Source organism: Talpa occidentalis, unplaced genomic scaffold (assembly GCF_014898055.3).
Source record: "Talpa occidentalis isolate TD23 unplaced genomic scaffold, MPIMG_talOcc4v2.1 talOcc4.16, whole genome shotgun sequence".
Taxonomy (NCBI): domain Eukaryota; kingdom Metazoa; phylum Chordata; class Mammalia; order Eulipotyphla; family Talpidae; genus Talpa; species Talpa occidentalis.
The window spans coordinates 61,797,583-61,821,185 of NW_023601653.1; the positions used below are offsets into that span (position 1 = coordinate 61,797,583).

The following is a 23,603-nucleotide window of genomic DNA, read 5'->3' on the forward strand; positions in this document are numbered from 1 at the left end:
GTGAATCTATTTAGGGCTCTAACAGACTGTACAGTCTGAAGGACTTTGCGCCACCCTCTTTTCTCCCCACCCCCTGAAAAAACAACACAACCTCCTCTTAAGCAGGACTTCCCTTACAAAGCCATCCTTCATCTTGTTCCTTTGTTTTTTTAAGTCATAAATATGTTAATCTTAAATTAAGGACAACCAATGAATTGCCACGGAAGTTATCAACACCATCTGTTTCTTACCTATTAGCAAGATCTTACTTAAATCTGTAAAGTCCGTTAACCTTTAAGAGTCTTGAAGGAGCTTGAATGTTTAAAAAGTAACATTCAAATTTATTATTTCACATTAGGGCTAATGATGCACAAGCTGAGACTGCTCAAGTGTCATGGTTTATAGATGCAGAACTTCCTTCCTTTACAGTTACAGGTCAAGTGCCTCATTTAGCTAGTCCTTGACTCGCAGCTGAAAAAGCCAAAGGTCTGTGTGAAGCGACAGAAGAACACATCCTACTCAGGCCAGGAGCACGGAGGCATGGCTGGAGAAGAGTAACAGTCCTGACCTCAGCACTGTGGAAGGCACTCTGCAACAATGAGGCTCCACTGCACAGAAAGGGGAACGAGCACTGAATTAGCTGAGCAAATTCTGGATCTAATTCTGACAGATTTCAGTCTGAGGAGCTCTACCAGAGGAGGTTCCACTCTCTTCTTCAACTCCCTTCTACAGAACAGAAAAGTCTTTCACAGCAGAGAGATTAACGGCCTTTCCGTTTCTTCATTTTTCCTCCTGCCACCTTGTTCCTGACACCAATAGCACCCTCTGTGTCGTCGTTGTCCCCTGCATCCTCCCGCGGGCGTTTCTTCTTTTCTCCATGCTCTCTCAACTCCTGCAAGAAAACAGAAAGGATGGGAGTGAAAGAGTTCCTGTAACTGAGGGTGACAGATGCTGTCTTCCCTCCTTAAAGTCAAAAACCTTCCATTAGCAAAGGTGACCAAAATCCCCACATACAAAGATGTCAACCTTACTAGTGAGCAAAACCATGAAAATTAAAAATATAAGCTACTATTTTCACACGGCAGACCAGCACACACTTAAGAGAATGGTAATTCCTCACACTGGTCAAAGTGTGGGGACATTCCCATATGCTGTCACTAAGAGCACAAATTGCTAGGGGAGCAATTTAGCATTCTCTATCAATTCAGATTTTACCAGTATGTACGCCTCGGTCTAACAATTAATTCTACTTGTAGATATTTATTCTAAAGAACAAGACAAGTATGCAAATTGTACATACTAGGCTGTTCAACACAGTACTAGTTAAAATACAAAAAATTGGAAAATGCATGAACACACAACAGTACATGCCATGTTATATATTCATAATGGAATTCTTTCCAGCCATTAAGAAATGATCACTGGATTGAATATGCACTGAAGTAGAAAATTAAAATCATTACCCCAAAACAATTCATGTCTAATTAAATAGCCAAATGTTAGCAATGGTTGTGTGGAGTGGGATAGCTATAAGTTTCACTTACTATTTTAATCTTTCTGTATTTTTCTGAATTATTTCTTCCAGTGCACATATTACACTTTTATAAACAACAATGCCAAACACAAAACTCCACATAGGCAGAGGAACAAACATAAGAGCACACTTTTGCTTCTGAGAACTCCGCCCACAGGTGTGTTCTGTGTCTCTATCCCTTGGGCTAGAATTCCAGGGAGCAGACAGCCTTGCCAGGGTTCTCCTAGAAAATCTTCTCATCTCCACTCCTACCGCTACAACTACTGTGAGGAGCTGTGCAGTCTGCCTCAGCTTGCCCGGTGTTCATAAAGCTTTTTAAGGTATTTAAGGTAAGTACTGTTCCCACGTGGCAGCTGAGAGCTGATTCTGAGAGGTTAGGCACCACTGTCTATACTTAAGTTCACAGGTGGGTCTTGTGACCTCAAGTCCATTTCTTGCCACATGTGAAACAGAAACAGTAGCTGAGAATGTGGTTGCTATGTCAGACTTAGACCAAGCTCCAATTCAACCATTCAGCAGTATGCTTGCAAATCACCAACCATCAATAAGCTCCTCCATTACGTGCATCTAAAATATGAAATAATACCCTACTCCTGCAGTTTACTGAGAAGGTCAGAACAGGCCTGGCACACAGATGACATCTTTTGCATAGAAGCTGGTGAAACAACAGTTCACATACCATCCGGGCAAACCTTTGGGCTTCAGCCACTCGTTCTGTCAGCATCATGACCTCATCATCCTGTGTGGGGAACACAGGCAATTTCTTCCCAATTAAGTGCTCTATGCGCTGGAAGAGTTCCACATCATACCTGAGGGAGGAAAATGAGCATGGTTTTGTTTGGCTGACATGCAAATAACCTCTCCATTCCAGAACTGTATGGTACTAATGATACGATGGCATAGGAGCCATGGTTTTAAACAATATTAAATCAATTAATCCTTTTCAGATACGCAATGCCCATCAGGAAATCTCCCATGGTATGCTTTACTCACAGAAAAGCCTGGGGAATGTAAAAATGTGTTCCTTAAAAATCAGAAACAGTCATTCTAATACTCAGTTGAGGGAAAAACAACTCTAACAACTACCACTTGCTGTGTTTCCACATGCCAAGTGCTACCACAGATCTTTTACACATGTATCTCTCTAATCTCCATTAAAACCCTGCTGGGTAGCTGTTTTTATTTCCATTTTATAATGATGAAAACAGGATGAGGGGGGTCAAAGGCCCACTCTTCTGTCTACACTGCCCTGCCCCTGCAGATGATTTACTTACTGGGTGACAAAGGTAATAGACTTTCCAGAGCGCCCAGCTCGAGCTGTTCGACCCACTCGATGAATGTAATCCTGAAACAGAAAGGGTAAACACAATCGAGTTATATGGAATGGAAGTAAAAAACGATGCGCGTCAAGTCTTATTGCAAATCTTTGAGAGAAAATGGATTTACAATGGAAAGTGGAAAACAGATTAGGCAATTTGTTGACATAAACCTCCTACACCTTTTTACTATACAAAATTGATCCCACTTCATTTCCCCCTTTCTTTTATTGAAAGACCAATCTAAAAGCAGCTCTCCAAGATTAGAGACAACATGACACAGAGAAAAACAGCCCTGGCTTAAGAAGCAGACGTGATTATAGCTCGGGTTTTACCACCGCTAGCTCCAGTTGTCTGTAAGTCACATCACCTCCCTGACCCCTGGTTTTTAATCTCTACAACAGGGATAGAAATGTATGCCCAAAGAGTTATGCATGCTCGAGAGTTACTGTCAAAATTAAATGAGACAGCACCTTGTCTCTAGCAGTTAAATACAAAGGCAAGAGATACCAGTTATTTTCAAGAGGGGATGATTCTGCACCTCCTCTCCTGCCCCTGATTTATTCCAAGGAATTCTAGGCATTTATTCTTTGGCAGACTTGGCAATGTCTGAAAACATATCTGGTTGTCACAATGTCACCTGTGGGTGGAGGTCAGGAATGCTATTAAGCATCCTCCAATGTAAAGGACAGTCCCTACAACAAAGAGTTCACTGGTCTGAATGTTAACATTGCCAAGGCTGAGAAAACCTGAGATGAACTGGGAACCACGAACTGCCATTTCTAAAAAAATGAAACTGGGCCTCCCTGGTGGCACAGGTGGTTGAGCGAAGCACTGTGAAGCTGTCCACAGCCTCTGCAGTGCCAGTTTGATCCCTGCCGGCCTCGGAGAAACCCACATGGCAAGCAGACCTCTCCTGTCTCACCCGTTGCTCCCCTCAGCAGTGTATTTTGTCAGTCTGGCTGGTCTGTTCCCCACTCTGTCTCTGGTGAATCCCCTCACCCTCCCACGCATCTGGCCTGTACCCCGGTTCTTGTATAAATAAAAATAAAATCTTAAAAAAATTTTTTAAATTTAAAAATTAAACTGACAAAGATCAGCACAGGCTGCACTGTGAGCATCTAATACTGCTCGTGTGTGTTAATGTCAACTCCACAGGCAGATGCAGGATGATGGGACTAGCAAATCAAGAACTTTCCCAGTTTTTTGATGTTTTAATGAAAGAAGGAAGGAAGGAACCCCACAACATTGTAACTAAGGAAAAACCATAATATTCCATGAAGAAAAACACTGTGGATTTGAAAGTCAGGTCAGCAATAAGACTCACCTTGGAATGGGTGGGAATGTCAAAGTTGACAACTACATCCACATGAGGTATGTCCAGACCTCGGCTGGCAACATCAGTTGCTAGAAGAATGGAACGAGCCTTTGCTTTGAACTTATTAAGGGATCCTAGGCGTTTGCTCTGAGATGATGAAAGAAGAAATGAAAAGACTTTTAATCTTGGAGAACTACGGAATCCTGGAATCCAAGACACACAAATTACATGAGCCAAGAAATAGAAATTTTTAAAAGGCGGCTCCCCCTACATCCACATTGAGCTTCAAGGAACATGGAAGCAACAAAAATAATATTTAAGAATAGACTAAGAGATACAAACATGAAACTGGGGTTATTTAATATAGTAACTGGGAAGTAATATACAAAAAGTCTTTAGGGACCACGAAATTACTACCACTAGAGTTAAGTAAATCAACATCGTCCATATGAAAATATAACACACCTCTGGAATATTCTAATTTGAGGCTTTTGCTATCTTGAAAAGAGGAAGTAAAGCATCCAGAGTGATACTTTAAAGCTCATAAAAACAGAAGAGGCATTAATGCCATGTATTGTTAATGCACACATCTGCTGCTCTAAGCTTTACTTTATCAGGCCACCAGTTCACAGCTGGTATAATAGAGAATCCTTACCTGGCTCATCTGTCCATGGAGGGGGATGGCAGTGAATCCAAGATTTCTGAGCAGCAGAGCTGTTCGCTGAGTATTGTTACAGGTGCTACAGAATATCATAAAGGAGTTTCCAGCCAATTCATTCAGAATATAAACCAGATATGTATCCTAAGTTACAAACCCAAAACAACATATGTAAATGAACCTGGAAAAAAAAAGCTGAGTTCTGGCATACAAACTAAGTAAAAGACTAAGTGTACATACAGTTGCTTCTCATTTATCCAGACTCCCAAGAGCCAGCTTTGCAGTCCCTAACCATGTGACCCATGCATTTCACACACACCCTCAATGCCATGCACAAGGAGCTCGGCACCCAGCACCCAAGAAACATCCTTACATAAAGCACAAAACTAAGAGCACTTGCCTACAAAAAGGTCATGCAATGAGCAAAGGGGAAAACACTTCAAGGATGGGGTTGGGAAGGAGTTATATCATAATTTCATTATTTTGGCTTAATATGCTGTGAATTCCTGGAATGTGTGACTTTATCAGTGATAAATACAAGCCCAGCACACACCCTAAGACACGCAGAAAGGACTCCAACTTGTAGCACAGCTCTCAGCTAATCAAGAGCTGACATATTTTCAAAAGCTTTGTTTGGTGAGGAAACAGGAATGATCAAAGCAAATACTTTACCTTGAATTTAGAGGGAATAAAAAGGTAATATTGCTGTAACTTCTCAACAGTCTGGTATTTGGAGGAAACAGCACATTTCACAGGATTCTTCAGAGCTGCTCGTTGAAGCTTTTGCACCTGAAGAGAGAAAACTTAGACTAGTACACCAATGCATAAAGGCTCTATTTTTATTTTGCTGACTGTTATTACTGGTTTTTACCAGTTCTTATAAAGAAAAAACAGAAGTCCGAGAAAATTTCACCTTCTTAGTCATGGTGGCAGAGAAGAGAAATGTTTTCCGATCTCGGGGAATCACTTTAAGGATCTTGTCAACCTAGGCACAAAGAGAAAAGGATCCCAACAATTAGACTAGACACCTACAAATCCTCTTTTGTGAAGGAGACTCAAAACAGAGAGTAACAAACTAAATCCTCACTGATCTGGGGGTTCAAAAGTTTAGTTCATTTCAGCTAAAATTTACTGAAATATCTGATACCACAGCAGATGCTATCAGAGAAAAATGCCATTCAGAGAAAAGAACAGCTTAAATCAGCAGATTAGAGCTAATCTAAGATAGGAGTCAAGAATAATTATTAATCAACTAAAGAGGCTATGAGGAGGAGGTCACCAAAGAAAATAAAGATATCTCAAGGTGTATGAAAGAAGTGTAAATCAAATGAAATGGAAAGGGAAGTCCACTTTTGATATTTCTCATCCCTGAAATCATGGTCACACTGTATTTTTAAGATAAGATACTAAGGCATTGACATTGTGAACAGCACCAAGAATGAAAAAAGCAAGAGTCGACCCCCCGCCAAGTCAAGCAGACTCAGACACATTCACCTCATGGAAGTAGCTGGAATAAAGCCAGCCAAGGACTACCAGACTTGAGTTCAACCAATCACCACTTGCAAACTCTCCATCAATGAGAACTGCACTGACTGAAAACCTGATCTGCATAAAGCTGACCATGTGTAAACTAACTCCCCTCCCCATCCCCAACCAGGGCAACTTGAACACACAACTCAAGAGCTTCTTGGGTCTGTGTTTCCCAGGCCACAGTCCTAATAAAACTTCCAAATAAATATTTGTATTTTGCTGAAAAGAAAGGAGGGGAGGGGAGGAGAGGGGAGGGGAGGGGAGGGGAGGGGAGAAAAGAAAGCAGTAAAGCTGTCTTCATTAGCTGGGGTGATACAGGGCCCCACACAGAGCAGTTGTGCAATGCCAAGTTGTGAAGGAGGTGCTTGGGTGCTCTGAGAGGAGGAAAGGAGCTGCGAGCTCACCTCTGTCTCAAAGTCCATATTCAGTATTCGGTCTGCTTCATCCATGACCAAGTATTTGAGCGCTCTTAAGTTGAAACCTTTTGTATTTTCCAAATGGTCAATTAGTCGACCGGGAGTTGCTACAATGAAAGAAGGAGCAGAGAGGGAATGTTTAAGGAAAAGGACAAAGAGTTATCGAGCCCTCCCTATCAACCTCCCAAATTTCAGAAATTAAAAAACTAAACAGGGCCATAAAAACTTATCCTGTAAGTTAATACCCAATACCAGATTTTCTCCAATTCACCACTCCCAGGGTCTTACCTCTGTTCATTACTTACCTATTACTATATGTGGTTTTTTCGCCAGGGCCAGAGATTGGGACATTGAATCAATGCCACCTACAATCACAGCTGCAGAAATAAAAGGAACATTAGTTGTTTTCATTGGTTTGCTGCACATCTAAAACCAATGCAATATTTCTACTTCAATTTCTCTTCCCTTACAAGTTCTCTTTCCCCAAAGCTAAAATACCAAATCGGGGGGCCTCCCTGGTGGAGCAAGGGGTTAAGCACAGTACTACAAAGCTATCCACAGCAGACCTCTCCTGTCTCATCTGCTGCTCTCCTCAGTAGTGTACTTCAGTCAGTCTGCCTGTTCTGCTCCCCACTCTGTCTCTGGTGACTCCTCTCACCACCCCCTCATATCTGGCCTGCACCCCAGCTCTTGTATGCATAAATAAATAAATCTTTTAAAAAAAAAAAAAGACAAAAAAATACCAAATGAATGCTTTAGGTCAATGAACTTATGCTAATACTTCCTCCCATTCTTTCCTCCCATCCTTTCACACTCATCCTCAGGTGGCAAAAGAACCTGAAGATGCCCTTCCTCTCACTCACCACACTGCACTCCAATAGAAGACCCCAGGGCTTCAAACTGCTCTGAGATCTGAAAGGCCAGCTCCCGGGTGGGCGTGAGAACCAAAGCAAACAGACGCTGGGGTGTCTCCAGCAGAGCATTCAGAATGGGCAGAGCGAAGGCCGCTGTCTTTCCAGAACCCGTTTCTGCCAATCCAATGATATCACGCCCTAGAAGGAAAAGAAAACATCTAATTGCAAAGACATTCCTTTTGTCTTCCCCCCACATTTTCTAGTGACACAATATTAAGCACAAAATAGGCACTGAATAAATATTTAAAGAACTAGGGGGAGAGGAAGGTTGAACTAAACAGAAAATATAGTATCTGTCCTAGATGAGCTTAAAATCCCAGGGCAAGAGACAAAAACACAAAAGCATACCAGGGAAGAGTCTCCACAGGCCCAACAAAGCACAGTGAGAACACAAGGAAGGAGGGACTTATGGCTTGCAGAAGTCAGGAAGATTAACAGAGGTAACAGGTAAATTAAATCTGCAAGTGCAGAAAGGAGGAGCAGAAGGTCATTCCTGTCTGAGGAAAGAGGGTAGAGGCTTTAAACCAGCATCAGGAGGACCACACGGCTAAGACACAGAACTTTAAGGGGCAAAGGAGAAGGATTAGACTAGAAAGGAAACTCATACACCAAGCTAAGGAGTTCAGGTATCTTCCTGTCAAAGAGAGAACGAGGGTTTCAAGGGGGCCTGTCATGACCAGTGTCCTCTGTAGGAAGGGAACCTCCAGACCTAATGGCAAAGGGGAGCCACGAAGATGAACAGCACAGGTCAAGTATCAAGCTCCTTTGAAGGGAAGCATTCGGCCAGCCATTCCTTAAGCACAGATCCTCAGACTTTATGCTGGCCAATCAGGCCCTAACTGCAGAGTGGAAATGAACTCTCACACCCAGGTGCCCCTCTAGACTGGCCCACAAGGTAGCGGTGATCAAGCCGCTGCCCTGTGGGAACACTTCCTCTTGGACAATGGCCTGTGCCTTGACTGTGCAACTGCTGAGGTTGCCTTACCTAGAGATCAGTCCTCAATAAACCCCCGATCTGAGACAACCCAAACAGGATTCTGTCCCTTACCATGGAAAATGATCTAAATGGCCAGAATGGGGAACAAAGAGGAAAAGATGAACTCCGTTAGGATAGCAGGAGACTCAGGATGGTGCCCAAACTGAGGCAAGGCAGTGAGGACAGGAGAAAGGGAGATTCAGAAAGCAGGCACAGCAAATGTGGTTGACACACAGGTTTCTAGCCTGAGAAAGGCACAGAATTTATCTTATAAATTAATTTATCTTATAAATTAAGATAACAGAAAAATTCATTCTGGTGAGGAAAATGACTACAACCTGAGGTCCCTGCAGTCAAGCTTAGAAAAGAAACATCTAAATCCAGTTGGACATACTTGTTTTTGTTTTTAAAAGATTTACGTAGACAAGAACTAGGGTGCAGGCCAGAGGTATAGAGGGTGAGAGGATTCACCAGAGACAGAGTGGGGACCAGAACAGGTGGATCTACTGAAATACATTGCTGAGGGGAGCAGTGGGCAAGACAGGTGAGATCTGCTGCACCACGTGGGTAGCTCCCTGCCTGGGGATTGAACTCGTACTGCAGTGGCTGCGGATAGCTTCATAGTGCTGCATCCTAACTAACGCTTGCGCCACCAGTGAGGACCCTGAACATACTTGTTTTGAGCTTAGCAGAAAAGTATGGGCTAGAAAAACAGCCATGGAAGCCATAAGCCTCCTGCCAGTGGTCTCTCCCAGGAGCAGACACATCCGAACAATCCATGAGGTTTTCATATGTATTCCTGCTAACATCAGACCCCTGGAAAATCTGAACAGTAAATTTAGTTTGGAGCCCAAATGGCTAACACTTTGAAAGTTCCCCAGATGATTCTGATGAGCACTGGCTGCAACTCAGTGATGCGGAATGTGCGAGAGCATCAGGACTAGATAAGACATCTTAACGTTTCTGAGGGAGGAAAAAAGGCTAAAGATGGGATCAACACTGCAACGGAAAGGGCCCAGAAGAAACGGAGCAAGAACAGCTACAGAGACAGAGAACAGCACTGTCTTAAACTTGAGGAGGAAGAATGCTTCGAGAAGGGAAAGCCATCATTGTCCAGAACAGACTTTGAATTTCTATCTCTTAGACATCGATCACGTAATCACATCAACTCAGATCTACCATTCCAGATCAAACAATGTATTTCAGTGAGTTCTACCCTTTAGCCTGAGGTTTACCTGAGTTTTACCCTTCTATCCATTAATCTCTGTGCTTTTCCTACAAAAGAACATGCAGAAACATATATAAGACAGGACAATGGGCTAATCTGGCAAAGGTTACAGGGACAAATGACAACAGAGGGAAAATATTTCTTCCTCATCTATGATTCAACGTTCCCCTTAGTTACAAAGGTGCCAATGAACTGCAACAATGTCCTCGTATTTTTGAGCTAAGAATTGTCAAAACTTTTTATTCCTCCACTCTTTAAAAACTCTGTCTGTCCGATCCTTGTACCAGAACCTCTCTCGGGAATAGAAAAAAACCAGTAGGATCTGGCCTCTTTTTTTGTCAAGAGAAAGCTTAAAATTCTGGAAGGGGAAAATAAGATTTAGGGAAGTAAAGTAGATTCCATGGCTTGATGCAGGCGATCAGAGAAACCCCCACTGCTACAGCTAAGGCTTGCACACTTTGTTCTTCTATGATCCCCCAGAGCTACCTGAGAGCAACACTGGTGCTACGCCCTGCAGAGACTTTCTCCACACTAAGGTTCTTTATACTCCTCTTCCTATCTTCTGTATGTAATGGAGTGGCTGCCATCCCCAAAATGCTCTTACCTAATGTGTCTGAAATTGCACTCTCATGATTCTCAACCCTCCTACTGAGTCTCCATTTCTCCTCTGTGTTCTCTCTTAGCTTCATTTTGCAACCTAACATGTTTGGATAACAGGTTTCTATGTAGTTCTGGTCCCTTTATCAAGTTGCAATTCTTAGATTCCAACTGTGCATAGTTGACGCTAGCTCTTTGGTAACCAAGATCAATTATTCCCAGTAAGCTCATCTTTCTTAAAATTGTTTTTCTTTTAAATAAGTTGTACAAGGCCTCCCTAGTGGCACAAGGGGTTAAGTCTCAGCATTATCAAGCTATCGCCAGCCAATGCAACACGAGTTCAATACCTGACCAGGGAGCTAACCCACATGGCACAGCAGACCTCTCCTGTTTCGCCCTTGATCCCCTCAGCAGTGTATTTCAGTACATCTGCCACTCTGTCTCTGGTGAATCCTCTCACCCCTACCATACCTCTCCCAGTTCTTGTATGCATAAATAAGTAAAAATAAATCTTTAAAAAAAAAGTTTTGAAAAAAATAAGTAAGTTGTACACCAATATGTCCTAAACACATAAGCCAAAAATTCTGTAATAATCTTGTATGTCCCCATTGCTTCCCTTCCACTGACCAAACTGGATGTAAGATTATCTATCATCTTCTCTTTTTCATCCTCACTTCCACCACTCTATTATTTATTGCCAAAGTATTACAATGACCTCCCAAATGGTCTCCCAGTCTCTGCTCACCGGGCTCTAAACTATTTAATGAGCTATGAGATTAATCTTCCAAGAACACAACTCTAAGGAGTATATGCCTGCTAAAAAAAAAAAAAAACCAAAAGTATTCCACTCTCTATGGAACTAAAGCCAAATTCTTTTATCCAGCATTCAAGGACAGCCTAACCTGATACCCATCAACTTACTGTTCTTTTCCACCACTCAGGTAAGTATTTTCGAGTATTCACACAATACCATGTTTTCCAGCCTCGTTGGCTTTTGTTCATACTGTTCCCTACGCCTAGAAATGTCTCCTCTCCCATCACATCTGATTGTCTAGATTCTACTTCAGCTCAAATGTATTTTAAAATAAAATATATTTTCCCTAATATTTTTAATCTTCAGTGAGCATATTTTTACTTCACTTGAAGTGTGCAAACAATAATTCTCTAAGTGGTAAATATTTAATTGAGTATAACTTCTGACTGAATCTGCACCAGGTCACAGATTTCATCTCAACCTACCTTGTAAAGCCAAAGGAATAGCTTCAATCTGGATCTTGGTGGGCTTTGTCCATCCCAACTGGTCACAGGCTTCACACAACACATCGGTCACACCCTTAGAATTCAGAAAAATACACTTCAATCAAGAGCACACACTTGCCTCTCTCCTAATTAAATGACTATCAGAGACCTTGCTGATGACACGTGCATCCCGTACACTTTGACTGAAAAAGTACCTACTGTGAGCCTATTCAGTCTGCTCTTTGAGAGTGGCTCAAGACTCCACACATTCTCCTTACCAGGCCAAGGCCAAGTTCTTTACATGTATTATTTCATTTAATCCTCACAGTTCTTGGTACTTATTATAGTCATCCCTAACTTACAGAGGTGCAAAGTGAGGCAGAGAGAGAAAATCTGCCTCTAGCAAGTGTTTGGGTCAAAACTGGTTCATCTTACTCTGAAGCCCAACATATAATTTTTAAAATCCGATTAGTCGCAGTTACAACAGTCACTCCAAAACGGAAAAGAGCGCAAATGGGGCTCTCAGAGGTCGGCAGCCCTAGCCAAAGCCCCAAACTCAGAGGCTGGGGTAGGAAGTCGGGAAGCCGAGCTTCAGAAATTCTGGGAGAAACATAAGTGAGGCCCCAGCTGCTTCTGTACAGAACCGGAGAGTATCTAATATAACAGGACTCTTGCCGGCTCCTGGTGCCAGTAGTAGACACAGAAGTTAGCGTCGTCCACTCTCACCAGGTCTTTAAATGTTTTAGTTTCCTCCTCCCCGACAGCCGGCTGGGGCTCTTCACTCGCGGGATCGTGCTCCTCGGACGCCGCCATGTTGTCCGCGAGTTCCGGAAGTGAGTCGGCGGCGCACGGGCTGCTGGGAAATGTAGTTTTAATTCTCGAAGAAAGCGTGTTTTGGGCGACCCCTACGGGATTTCCGGGGTCTTGCATCAGACTGCCAGGCGTGTGGGACCTCCAGAAAACTAAGAATTTAGAAACCTCGCGAAAATAATAGTCGTTAGGAATGGCTACGAGCAGCGTATGGACTTGGGGAATTGAACCATGTGCAGGAGGGACAGGCAACACAGACCTCCAGTCAGACCTTTAGGTCCATTTTAAAAATTTTCCCCACCTCTCATGTTGTTATACCCCTCCCTTTCGTGGACAGGTTGATAATAACTGTACTATTTATTTTTTTAGAAAGATTTATTTATTTATACAAGAGCTGGGGTACAGGTCAGAGGTGCAGGAGGGTGAGAGGATTCACCAGAGACAGACCAGGGAACAGAACAGGCAGACGGATCAAAAACACTGCTGAGGGAAGCAGCAGGCGAGACAGGAGAGGTCTGCCAGGCCATATGGGTATCTCCCTGGCTAGCAGGGAATCGAACCCTCACTGCAGAGACTGAGGACAGCTTCACAGCTCTGTGCTCAACCTGCTACGCCATAGGGGAGGCCCCACTGTACTATTTATTATAATTATTCCGATCATTTATTCAGGGCTATGTTAGATGCCTAAGGAACAGAATAGCGTGCCTGTCCCTCATGGAGAAGACAGATAATGAGGTGATCACAGATAATTTCGAGTTGTGAAAGGTATTCTGATAACCAGGAATTAAAATGACGGAGAGTAACCTGGGGGGTTGGGTTATGGGGATAACTGTGAGATTGGGGAAGCCCTCTCTGAGGCAGTGATCTCTAAGCTGAGACCTCACTGATGAGCAGGAAAGAGAGACAATTATTTCAGGCTAAGGGGGAAAGAAATACAAAGGCCCTGAGGGAGTACAGCAGATGAGGTTTTTCTGGAAGCAGTCTGCCACTACTGAGGCAAATGAAATATGTTGTATGCCCTGGACTCAGCCAACCGGCTCCTGTGCCAGCTGCAGCTTCTCACACCATGCCAGCTGACATTGCAGCGTTACTGTGGTTACTGTGGAGGTGGGCAGTTGGAGGTGCTCCGAGGTCCATTGCTGGAAGAGTGGATAATTAATATGAGCACATGGTGTGAGAAAACATGCCCCAAATCTCAAAAGTTTAGTGCTAAATGAGGGAAATATAAACGGCACCATGTACACCTGAAACATCTCCCCACAGTCATTGCATTTGACTGGAAAATACATATAAATAGGAGACAGTGGGCCTCCCTGGTGGCGCAGCATGAGTTCAATTCCCAGCCCACCAGGGAGCTTACCCACATGGTGCAGCAGATCTCTCCTGTTTCTCCCACTGCTCCCTTAGCAGTGTATTTCAGTAGATCTACCTGTTCTGTTCCCAACTCTGTCTCTGGTGAATCCTTTCACACCGCCCCCCCCCCCCCGCACCTCTGGCTTACACTCCAGTTCTTGTATGAATAAATAAATAAATCTTTAAATATATATAAATATATAAATAATAATAATAAAATAAATAGGAGGCATTTTAAAATGGTTGCCTGTGAGGAATTGGGGGGAATTGGGAATTGGAGAAGTGCGGATAAAAGAGAATAAATGTACAAAGCTAGAGAGAACCCTTGGGTGAAGTGTGCCTTGATCTGATCATCGTAAACTCAGTGTGCCCGAGACCCTTCCCACCACTACACCAAAAAACGCACCAATTTAGGAATCCCACTAGACTCAACCACAAAGGGAGGGAGATCAGGGAAGTAGACTCAGATCAGCCCTGTTGAGAAAGGTGTGGGGTTCAGATATGATCCTCAATAAAAAAGGAAGCCCCTGGAGGGTTTTGAGCAGGGGAGTGACAGGATCTGCCTTTTCAAAGTATCATTCTAACTCTGCATGGAGAAAGAATGTAGAGAAGAAAGAATGGAAAAGAAAAACCACCTAAGAAGTAAGAGATGGCACCAGCAGTCAGTGCACAGCTTGACATAAATTCTGCCTGAAATGGATTACAACTCAACAGAGCATTGGCATCAGGTTTCATGAAGACCAGGAAGACTTCACCGCCTGTCTCTTTAGAGAATGTTTGAGATTCCACCACAATGGAACAGGCTGGGACCTTTGGTCTTTATGTCAGTTCATCCCAAGTCCAAGGACAGGAGAGAAGTCACACTCTGTGTGAAACAGCAGGTGACCCTGAAATGCTTCCGGCAGGCAGTCCTTAGCACTTACCCTTGCCAAAGCAGTCCTTGGCCCTCAGCTTATTTAGCTCCCTCATGGGACTCCATTTTCCTGGATCTGGGAATTAGGCCACGCCACGTGATCTCCAAAGTGGAAATAGGCTTAGGGAGAAGGGGGAGTAGATTTATCAAAGAAAACCTTCCATCCTCATTCCAGCCCTTCCTCTTCTTCATACTGCTACTGTAGACCTCCAGGGGAAGTTGTGCTCCTTGTTTGACAAATGAGGAACTCGGGTCCTGGACAGTAAAGAGACATGTCACACAGTAAGCTAACAAGAAAAAAGACTGGAAGCCAGGCCTCTGGAGACCCAGAGCAAAGCTTTGACTGGGCATGACCTGATCATATGCAGCTTCCTCTGAAAACTCACACTCAGAATTCCTATGCCACACAGACTTTTCTGTAAAAACAGAGAGAAGCAGCTGGAATATGTATGCTGCTTCCCTTAGACTCTTTCTCTGATTTCAGCTAGGGGAATGGAACATAAATGAAAAGTGCTGACAGAATGGGGAAGACATGATGGGGAGTGAGGGAAGCAGAGACAAGAGGCTCATAAAGGAAACCCAGATGGAAACAATTGGCAGGATTTTACAAGTGTATATAAAATATAGGGTCTAAAGTTACCCATGTTTTGCTAAAACGTGTTACAGACAAGAAAAAAAAATCACGTAGATTTCCGAGGGCCCAACACTGCTCTAAAGAGAAACTGCTATAAACCACTCAAATGCTATTATAATGTGAAACTCTTTCCATTTTAGTCATGCAAAACTTTTTTCTGTTTGTTCATGGATAATTCCCATATAGGCTATTTTTAAAACCTCCTCTGGTGCCAGGGCCCCTGAGGCACCCAGGGAAACTATGGCCGCCATGACAACAGCAATAGGGATCCACTCTGTGGTGCTGGCCAGACCAGCGAGGTTTGGGTCTCCACCAGCACTCTCCTAAGGACAGGATTCATGTCAGACCCCCAGTGTGAACCCAGTTGGGTTCCAGAGACACAAGCCTGCATCAACTGCCAGGATGGCCTATTTTAACTATTCCCCCCAGATTTGGAGCCATTTAGATATTTGTATTCTGGTCATGGAAAGAAGAGAGGTCCCTTCTAGTACCCGAGCCATGTCATATCCTGTGCTTTAGAACAATGAGGAAGGTTAAAGAGGAAATCCAAATAAACACACAAAATGATGAAGGGAAGGCCAGCCCAAAACAATACATTGGCTCCAGAAGGAGAGGTAAAAGGCCATGACCGGCCTTGCTCTATTGCCTCAGCCTGCCTGACACAAAAATATTAAAAGTTCTATTTTATAACTGTATAGTAATGACAAATATATTGGTGTCCTATATTAATATAACGTATCTGACTTAAAGGTTCTTTTCTTTTGATTTTAAAAGAAAGATAAATCTTTTTAGTAGGCCTTTAAAGGTACCGTGGGCTCCTAGACTCTGTGGTTACTGAGTCTGGTGAATAAGGGAAGGACATGTGGACCGTGGTGAGCCCTTCCAGAGGCCAGTGACACTAGGCGATTGTGAGGTGGGCCTGGACAGTGAGGGTTCCTGAGCCAAAGGTAAAATAAGCCTTCAAATGGAGAGACAACAGATCTGTGGAGCATTCAAACAAGACTGAGTTAGTCAAAACAAACAAAGTCTTCAATACGAAGAAAAGCATGAGGGGCGGGGGTCCAGAGAGAAAGGAACTGCTGGTTGAATTGCATTAATTATACGATGAATGGATTGGTGGGGATCACCAGGAAATGTGTGTAGGCATCTGATTCTACTGCTGTACACCTGCAACTTACATGTTATCAACCAATGTTAACTCCATAAAATTTCTTTACAAAAAAGAATCAGTTCTTAATCAGTCTCTACACAAAATCCTCCCAGGAGTTGCATGCCCTAAAGACTATTTTTGGAGAAAGCTCACTTATACAAAGTAATTCATCAAAAAGGAGCCAAAGCAAAATTTAAGATTATCTTTAACTTATGAATTATAACCTGTTATGAATATGTACATTCAAGTGAAGAAAAGACAGATGATGTGATAATGAGGACAGAGAGAGGATAGCTCACATGGAATCTGGAAAACTGTATTTGTTTCTTTATTCAACAAATATTCACCAATACCACACCAGATATTAGGATCCAGAAGTGAGCATGAAACTATGTAGAATCTGCGAAGAAGTTTCTTGGGAAAGGAGAATTCTGTGGCAGATGGAATTAAGGTTGCTGGCAAGCTAACTTTAAAATAGGGAGAGAAGGGCCTCCCCGGTGGCGCAGCGGTTGAGTGCTGGGTTGCGAAGCTGCCCGCGGCCTCTGTAGCGCCGGTTCGATCCCCGGCTGCTCCCCGGCCACCGGAGGAGGGTCCCACATGGCGCACAGACCTCTCCTGCCGCCCGCTGCCCACCTCAGCAGTGTACTTAGGTCCTTCTGCCTGCTCTGCTCCCTGCTCTGCTCCCTGCTCTGCTCCCTGCTCTGGCTCTGGTGAATTTTCTCACCCTCCGGCACTTCTGACTGTACCCAGTGCTTGTATAAACAAAAAACAAACAAATAAATAAATAAGTAAAACCTGCCTCTATTAAAAAAAAAAAAAATTAAAATAGGGAGAGTAGCTTGGATTGTCCAGGTTGGCCCAGTGTGAATAGGAGGGTCCTGAGAAGTGCAGGAAACAGCAAGAGAAGAGGTGAGAAAGACGCCGTGGGAGAACGATGCAGCCTGTCACCATGGCTTCAAAGACAGAGGAGCATGACAACCTCCAGAAGGTGGAAAAGACCAGGAAAAAAACAGATCTCTCTTAGAGCCTCTGGGAAGGAACACAACTCTGCCAACTATTTTCCTTTAGCCAGTGATACTCTGCAAGAACATTAATTTGTGTCGTTTTAAGCCACTAGATGTACATCCGTCAGAAGCCCACACGCAGCCTGACAAACTAGATATTTCCTTTTTTTCCCCTCCCTTTTGTATTCACCTGAATAGTTAGGAAACTTTTTTATTTCATTTTTATTTTTTCAAATTCCAACCAGAAGCTAAATACAATTGGAAACTTGTAAGCACAAAGGAGTAGAATCATTCAGATTTACTTGAATAAAACTATGTAACCCTTAAGCAAAGCTTTTCTTCGTTTAAAAGAAAAAACAAAACAAAATAATTATAGTAGTGTTTCTGCATTCCTGACATCACTAGAATGCAAACTCTGTAATGGCCAAGATGACTGACAGTTATGTTCACTACTCCATGCTTAATGCCTAGAAAAATATCTAGCATAGAGTAGGCACTCACTATTTCATTGAATGAGTATCTGTGTGTCTGTCAGTATCTGGTGGGGGGGCGGGGCGGATGAAGAAAGGCAGAATGAAGCAGCAGCTGTGACTGGAAAAGTCATAGCATGTATGATAAGAAGTAGGAAACGAGATTGAGCTTCTGGAGCTGGGCTATTGCTTTAGGCCAAGTATGTTCACCCCTAGCAAGAGGAGAAGCAGCCCACCAGCTTTCCACATGTAAGGCAGGGGTGTGGGGACAAGGGCCAATCTGGCCATGGTAGGCAAAAGAAAAATGTCTCTTAAGAGTTCTTGCATATCTGTTCTGAGAAGTAAATGTGGGTTGTGACTTTGTGGGAAAGCCTGCAGGACTGGTGATGCAGAGAGGCGGGACACGTTCCCTCTTGGCCCCCCAGATCACTCTGAAGTCTCCCTTCATTAGATAACATCCCCTTAAAAAGGAGGCCCCTGGAGAGGAAAGCTTTCAGAGGTCAGGAGGGTTATTGTTAGCTGCACAGGTTTATGATTCAGTTATACAACCGAGCTAGGACTGGACCTGGTGGTTAGGCTGACCCCACCTGTTCAAGAGCCTGGGAGGTGAGATGCCACGTTCAACACAGAAATGCCTTGCCCCTCTGCCCATGTTTCTTGCCCTTAGAAATCCTGCAAGCAGTTTGCATCGTGGTCAGTGATGATCTCATTCTTCTCTCCAGGCTGGTCAAAACCACTGGTCTGATAGTGTTCTATCTACACTCTCTAGAATGTGCACATACCATAAATGGCTAGTCTCAGCCATTAAAAAGAAGGAAATCCTGCCATTGGTGACAACATGGATGGATGTGGAAGGCATTACGCTGAGGGAATGAAGTCAGAGAAAGACAAATACCATATGATCTCACTTATGTGTGAAATCTACAAAACAAAACTAAAAACTAAAGCAAAACAAGCTCATAGCTACAGAGAACCTATTCATGGTTGCCAGAGGCAGGGAGTAGGGGTGATGAAATGGGTGAAAGGGTCAAAAAGTACACATTTTCCATTCTAAATAAGTCCTGGGGATTTGAAAGTTACTAAGAGAGTAAATCTTTAAAGTTCTCACCCCAAGAAAAAGATTATTACTATGCGTGAAGACAAATGCTAATTAGGCTTCTTGTGGTGAATATTTCTCTCTATACATAATTATCAAATCATTACATTATATCCCTGAAGTAATGTTATCTGTCAGTTATACCTCAATTAAAAAATTGTATTATTCTCAACAATGAATACCAGAAACTTATATAATGTTCTAAAGCAATGTTACTTCAATTTTAAAAATTAAGATTATAAAAAATATATATAGCAAGTACCACAGGAATTCATCACCTCTCTGAATGTAACTCAGAGTTACTTACACTGAATATAAAGTGTGTATAAACTTAAATTCAGAGTCCAGTTTTAGGTACATTGCATTTCATTAGATTGGAATATGAGCAACTCCATGATGTAGATGTAAAGGAATCAAGGGCTGTAGGATAGCATGAATTTGAGTGGAAAGAACCCAGAATCAGAAAAGCCAGCTTGTGGGTTGTTACAGTGACCAGGTCATGCAAGCCTGGGTGGGTTTAGATAACAGGGAATGGGTCAAAATGCATGGGAGAGACATTTAGCGAGTCGTTTAATAGGAAGCAACCCTGGGTACCTTGGCAAAGGGACAATGGAGAAATAATGAAGAAGGAAATTTGGAGATGAGATTTCAAGGTAGGCAAATGGGACACTAATGTTGCCTTTGACAAAGGGAGAAGGACCAGCTTCCAGAGAAGAAGGAGGATCCTGTAGATGTTCTAGAAGTAATACCAGTCTATATACACCATGCCAGAGAGTGCTTGTTCATTTGTTCATTCAACAAATGCTTAGGAGCATCTCCTGTAGGGGGAGCTGGAGAGACACTGTGGGGAGGCTTAGTGATACAGTGTCCTTAAGCCTGTGGGGGTTGACACAAATATCTCTAATCAGTGGTATTGCATGATCAATCAAGTGTAAGTGGCAGGGACTGCTCTTAGACATTCAGGTAAGGGCAAGACCACATCTGACTGACATTAAAGTGTAGCACTCCAGCAAGAGAAATAAATAGGAGGAGACAACTAGAACTTTCTTTTTTGTACATTCTCCCTGCAGTTTCCTTTAGTCAGTCAGTGATCTCCACCTTTTTTTTTTTTTAATCTCACCATCACCATGTACCCTCTAAATTCAAACTGACCCAGAAGAATCCTTGAGCTATGGATATGCATTCCAGCATGCAATCCAGAACTGGACAAACACCAGGAATGGACATGAAGGCTTCAGTAAAGGGGATATGATAGAGGTGAGAGGGAGAGCAACCAGGGTCTGAGGTTCAACGAACACTTCAGGTCTAGGAGAAAAAGAAAGAAAAGTTACTAAGGAAGCTAAACAGGGAAACAAATAAGAAAGAAGATGTCACAGAATTCAAGAGAGAAGAACGTTCTAGGATTTGTGTAGTCAACCATGTCAAACTCCAAGTCCAACAGTTATTAGTGTTTAATATATTAAAGCTCAGAGAACAATGTTACAAGCATCAAAGCATGTTATTTTGAATAGTTTTATGAAGCCTAAAATCTTATATCTACTCACACATATCTACTCATCTACAAGGCTTTTCAGTTTTAGTCCATAACTGCCCAACTGACATTGAGTACAAAACCCTAATAGGGAGAAAACTGACAGGCAGCTTCAGTGGTAGTTTCGATGGAATGACCCCAATAAGTTTCATTTCCAGAAGTTTTTACACAAAATCTGGAAAAACCTGCTGAACCAGTCATATCTTTTTTCATATCTGTGCAGCCTTTGTCACTGGTAAGTCCCAGCACATCAACAGGTAACAAAAAGTTTTGCTTAATCTTATCCTTCCATTCTAGGCACTTGGTTTGTAAGAATCTTGTTTGTGACACCTGGGACAGAATTACAAAATATCTCTAATATTTTGTAGTATTTAATATGATCATTAAAGCAGAAGATTGTTTTCAAATCAGTCCCACATTGTTTTATGGAAATGCTAGTCATTTGCAAAGCTACATTTTAATTTCTTGTTAATGAATTTACTGGCATAAGATTGCCGTTCCCAGAGTACTACATTATTGTGCCATGAGACCTAGAACCCGGTCTGCATTGCTCACAAAAAAAAATAGGTGGTACAAGGTGGTCAATTAATGTTTTCTGGGAGGATGAATGAGTGAATATATCAATTTGTTATTAATAGCATCACTATTGTTTCATATTAGGAATATACTTACTCAGAAGAGCTAAGAGCATAATACTGGAGTCAGGTTGCCAGGATTCATATCCTGGAATACTATCTGATCTCTCATTTCCTCACTTTTTTAAAAATCCAATAATGTGGGGTAATTATAGTACTCACCGAATAAGATAATTCATGTCAAATTGTGCTTAGCCCAATACCAAGTAACTTTTCAATAAATACTATTAGTTATTACCATTAAATATCCACCTTTATTTTCTATATTCAGTTTCTAAAAATAAATATTTCATTTCAGCACTGAGAAAAGTAGTATACTTCAATGATATTTTGACTGTAGTGTTAATAATAGGCAAGGATAGAGCAAATGTCTGCTCTCACCCAGGGAGAAATAAGAAGCCTAGAAGATTTTAAATATCACTCCTTCTCCCCAACTACACAAAAAAGCTGCTCCCAATTTAAACTATTGTTGTAAATTTGGCAAGCAGGTCTGCACAAATGCGGGAACAAACCTTGTTATGGGGGCCTCCCGGGGGGGCGCAGCGGTTGAGCGCTCGGTTGCGAAGCTGCCTGCAGCTTCTGCAGCACCGGTTTGATCTGCTGGGCGAGGGTCCCACATGGCACACAGACCTCTCCTGCTGTGCCCGCTGCTCCCCTCAGCAGTGTACTTCGTTAGTATGCCTGTTCTGCTCTCCACTCTGGCTCTGGTGAATTCTCTCACCCTCCCGTGCTTCTGACTGTACCCAGTGCTTGTATAAATAAATTAAATAAATAAATAAATAAATCTAAAAACAAAACAAAAAAAACCTTGTTATGGCAGTTCCTGTGGAAAGAGGAGGCAGAGGCCTGGACTGTGACTCATTGCTAAAGGTCTAGGGCAAATCACATGGCAGACCAGCCAGGACCCCACCTCAGGGGTTACACTGGACACGTAAAAGGAGACTTAACATTGTTATCTGCAGACCAGCTCAATATAAACAAGCTTTACCTGCTTGGGCATTAGATGGCCTTCTTTTCACAACCTCGTGCTAGTGCCAAGTAGGCACAGAGATGCTGAGGGCCCCAGTGCCCATTCCTGGACCCATGAAGGATAATATCTGCACTATTTCTCCTCTCTTAACAATGTACTGGTTGATAAGGGATTCCAGATTTGGGGAGTCACTCTTTGTTCTACTCCAGAGTAAGGCAGGATTTACTTTTTCTCCTAGGAGTTTACCAGGAACAAAATAGAAAAAGTAACATCCCAACCTCCTGGGCCTCCCCTGATGGTGCAGGCGGTTGAGCACAGCGCTGTGAAGCTGTCCGCAGCCTCTGCAACACGGGTTAGATTCCGCCCACCCTGGGAGTACTCACATGGCACGGCAGACCTCTCCTGTCTCACCTGCTGCTCCCCTCAGCAATGTATTTCAATCAGTCTGCCTGTTCTGCTCCCCAGTCTGCCTTTGGTGAATCCTCTCACCCTCCCGCACCTCTGGCCTGTATCCGGGTTCTTGTATTTATGAATCTTTAAAAAAAAAAAAATCCCACCCCCCTGTCAACTCAATTACTACAATTAATGAAAAGAATACTTGTTAGGACAGGAATATCATATGCAGGGGCAAAGATAGGACCCCAGCTTGTGGCTGGCCTTTGCAAACAGGCTGGGTCCTGCCAACACAACCACTTTTCGGTTACACAGTCATTAACAGTGCAACGTTCGGACCCAGGAAGGTTTCTGAGGTGGATACTTAGAGGCTGGCACTTAGATAGTGAGAACACCTCCAGCGCAGTAGTTCTTTCCTGCCTTACAAACAAAATCCTACATCTATTGAGAACAAACTCTTAGCTCAAAATACTACATTTCTCAGGCTGTCTTGCATAGTCAAGACCCATGACTTGTCAGATAAAGTCTCCAGATTTCTGGGAATGTTTTGCCTTCCTTGTAAAAATGCTGTCCCTCACTCTTTTTTGGCTTTTGTCTAGAATTTACGTTTTATGAAGGCTAATTTGGTTGATGCTAGGTCTCCTTTCAATTAATTCCTAGGTAGTAATGATGGTCAAAGATTTCGAAACTGCTGGAAGTCTGATTTCTAGAGAACGAGGGAATTCCTGAAAAGAGTTGACTACTTTTTTGAAAGTGAATTTCTAATGTTTCATGTGGAATATTCTAAGTGAAAATGTCCAAACACCTGCCCCTTTTCAAAGGGACTATTTCACACATGGATAAACATGAGATTGGGCCAATATGTTACAGAAGATTAAAAAAATGTGAGGTATGGGCAATTCATTTCACTAAAGGAAAAGGACAAATTTTGCTATAGTG

The 23,603-nt window shown here is 42.8% G+C and overlaps 1 protein-coding gene across 1 annotated transcript; it reads right to left on the reverse strand.

Annotated features, from left to right (window-relative positions):
* Positions 1-299: 299 nt before the first annotated feature.
* DDX47 (DEAD-box helicase 47) lies at positions 300-12,558 on the reverse strand. The gene is made up of 12 exons (XM_037514317.2): positions 12,432-12,558; positions 11,706-11,799; positions 7,615-7,803; positions 7,057-7,128; positions 6,740-6,858; positions 5,719-5,790; positions 5,478-5,594; positions 4,803-4,949; positions 4,157-4,294; positions 2,788-2,858; positions 2,193-2,322; positions 300-871 (listed from the first exon to the last, which is right to left on the reverse strand). The coding sequence occupies exons 1-12, from the start codon at positions 12,516-12,518 to the stop codon at positions 740-742; spliced, it is 1,368 nt and encodes a 455-aa protein (XP_037370214.1). The 5' UTR covers positions 12,519-12,558; the 3' UTR covers positions 300-739.
* Positions 12,559-23,603: the final 11,045 nt, after the last annotated feature.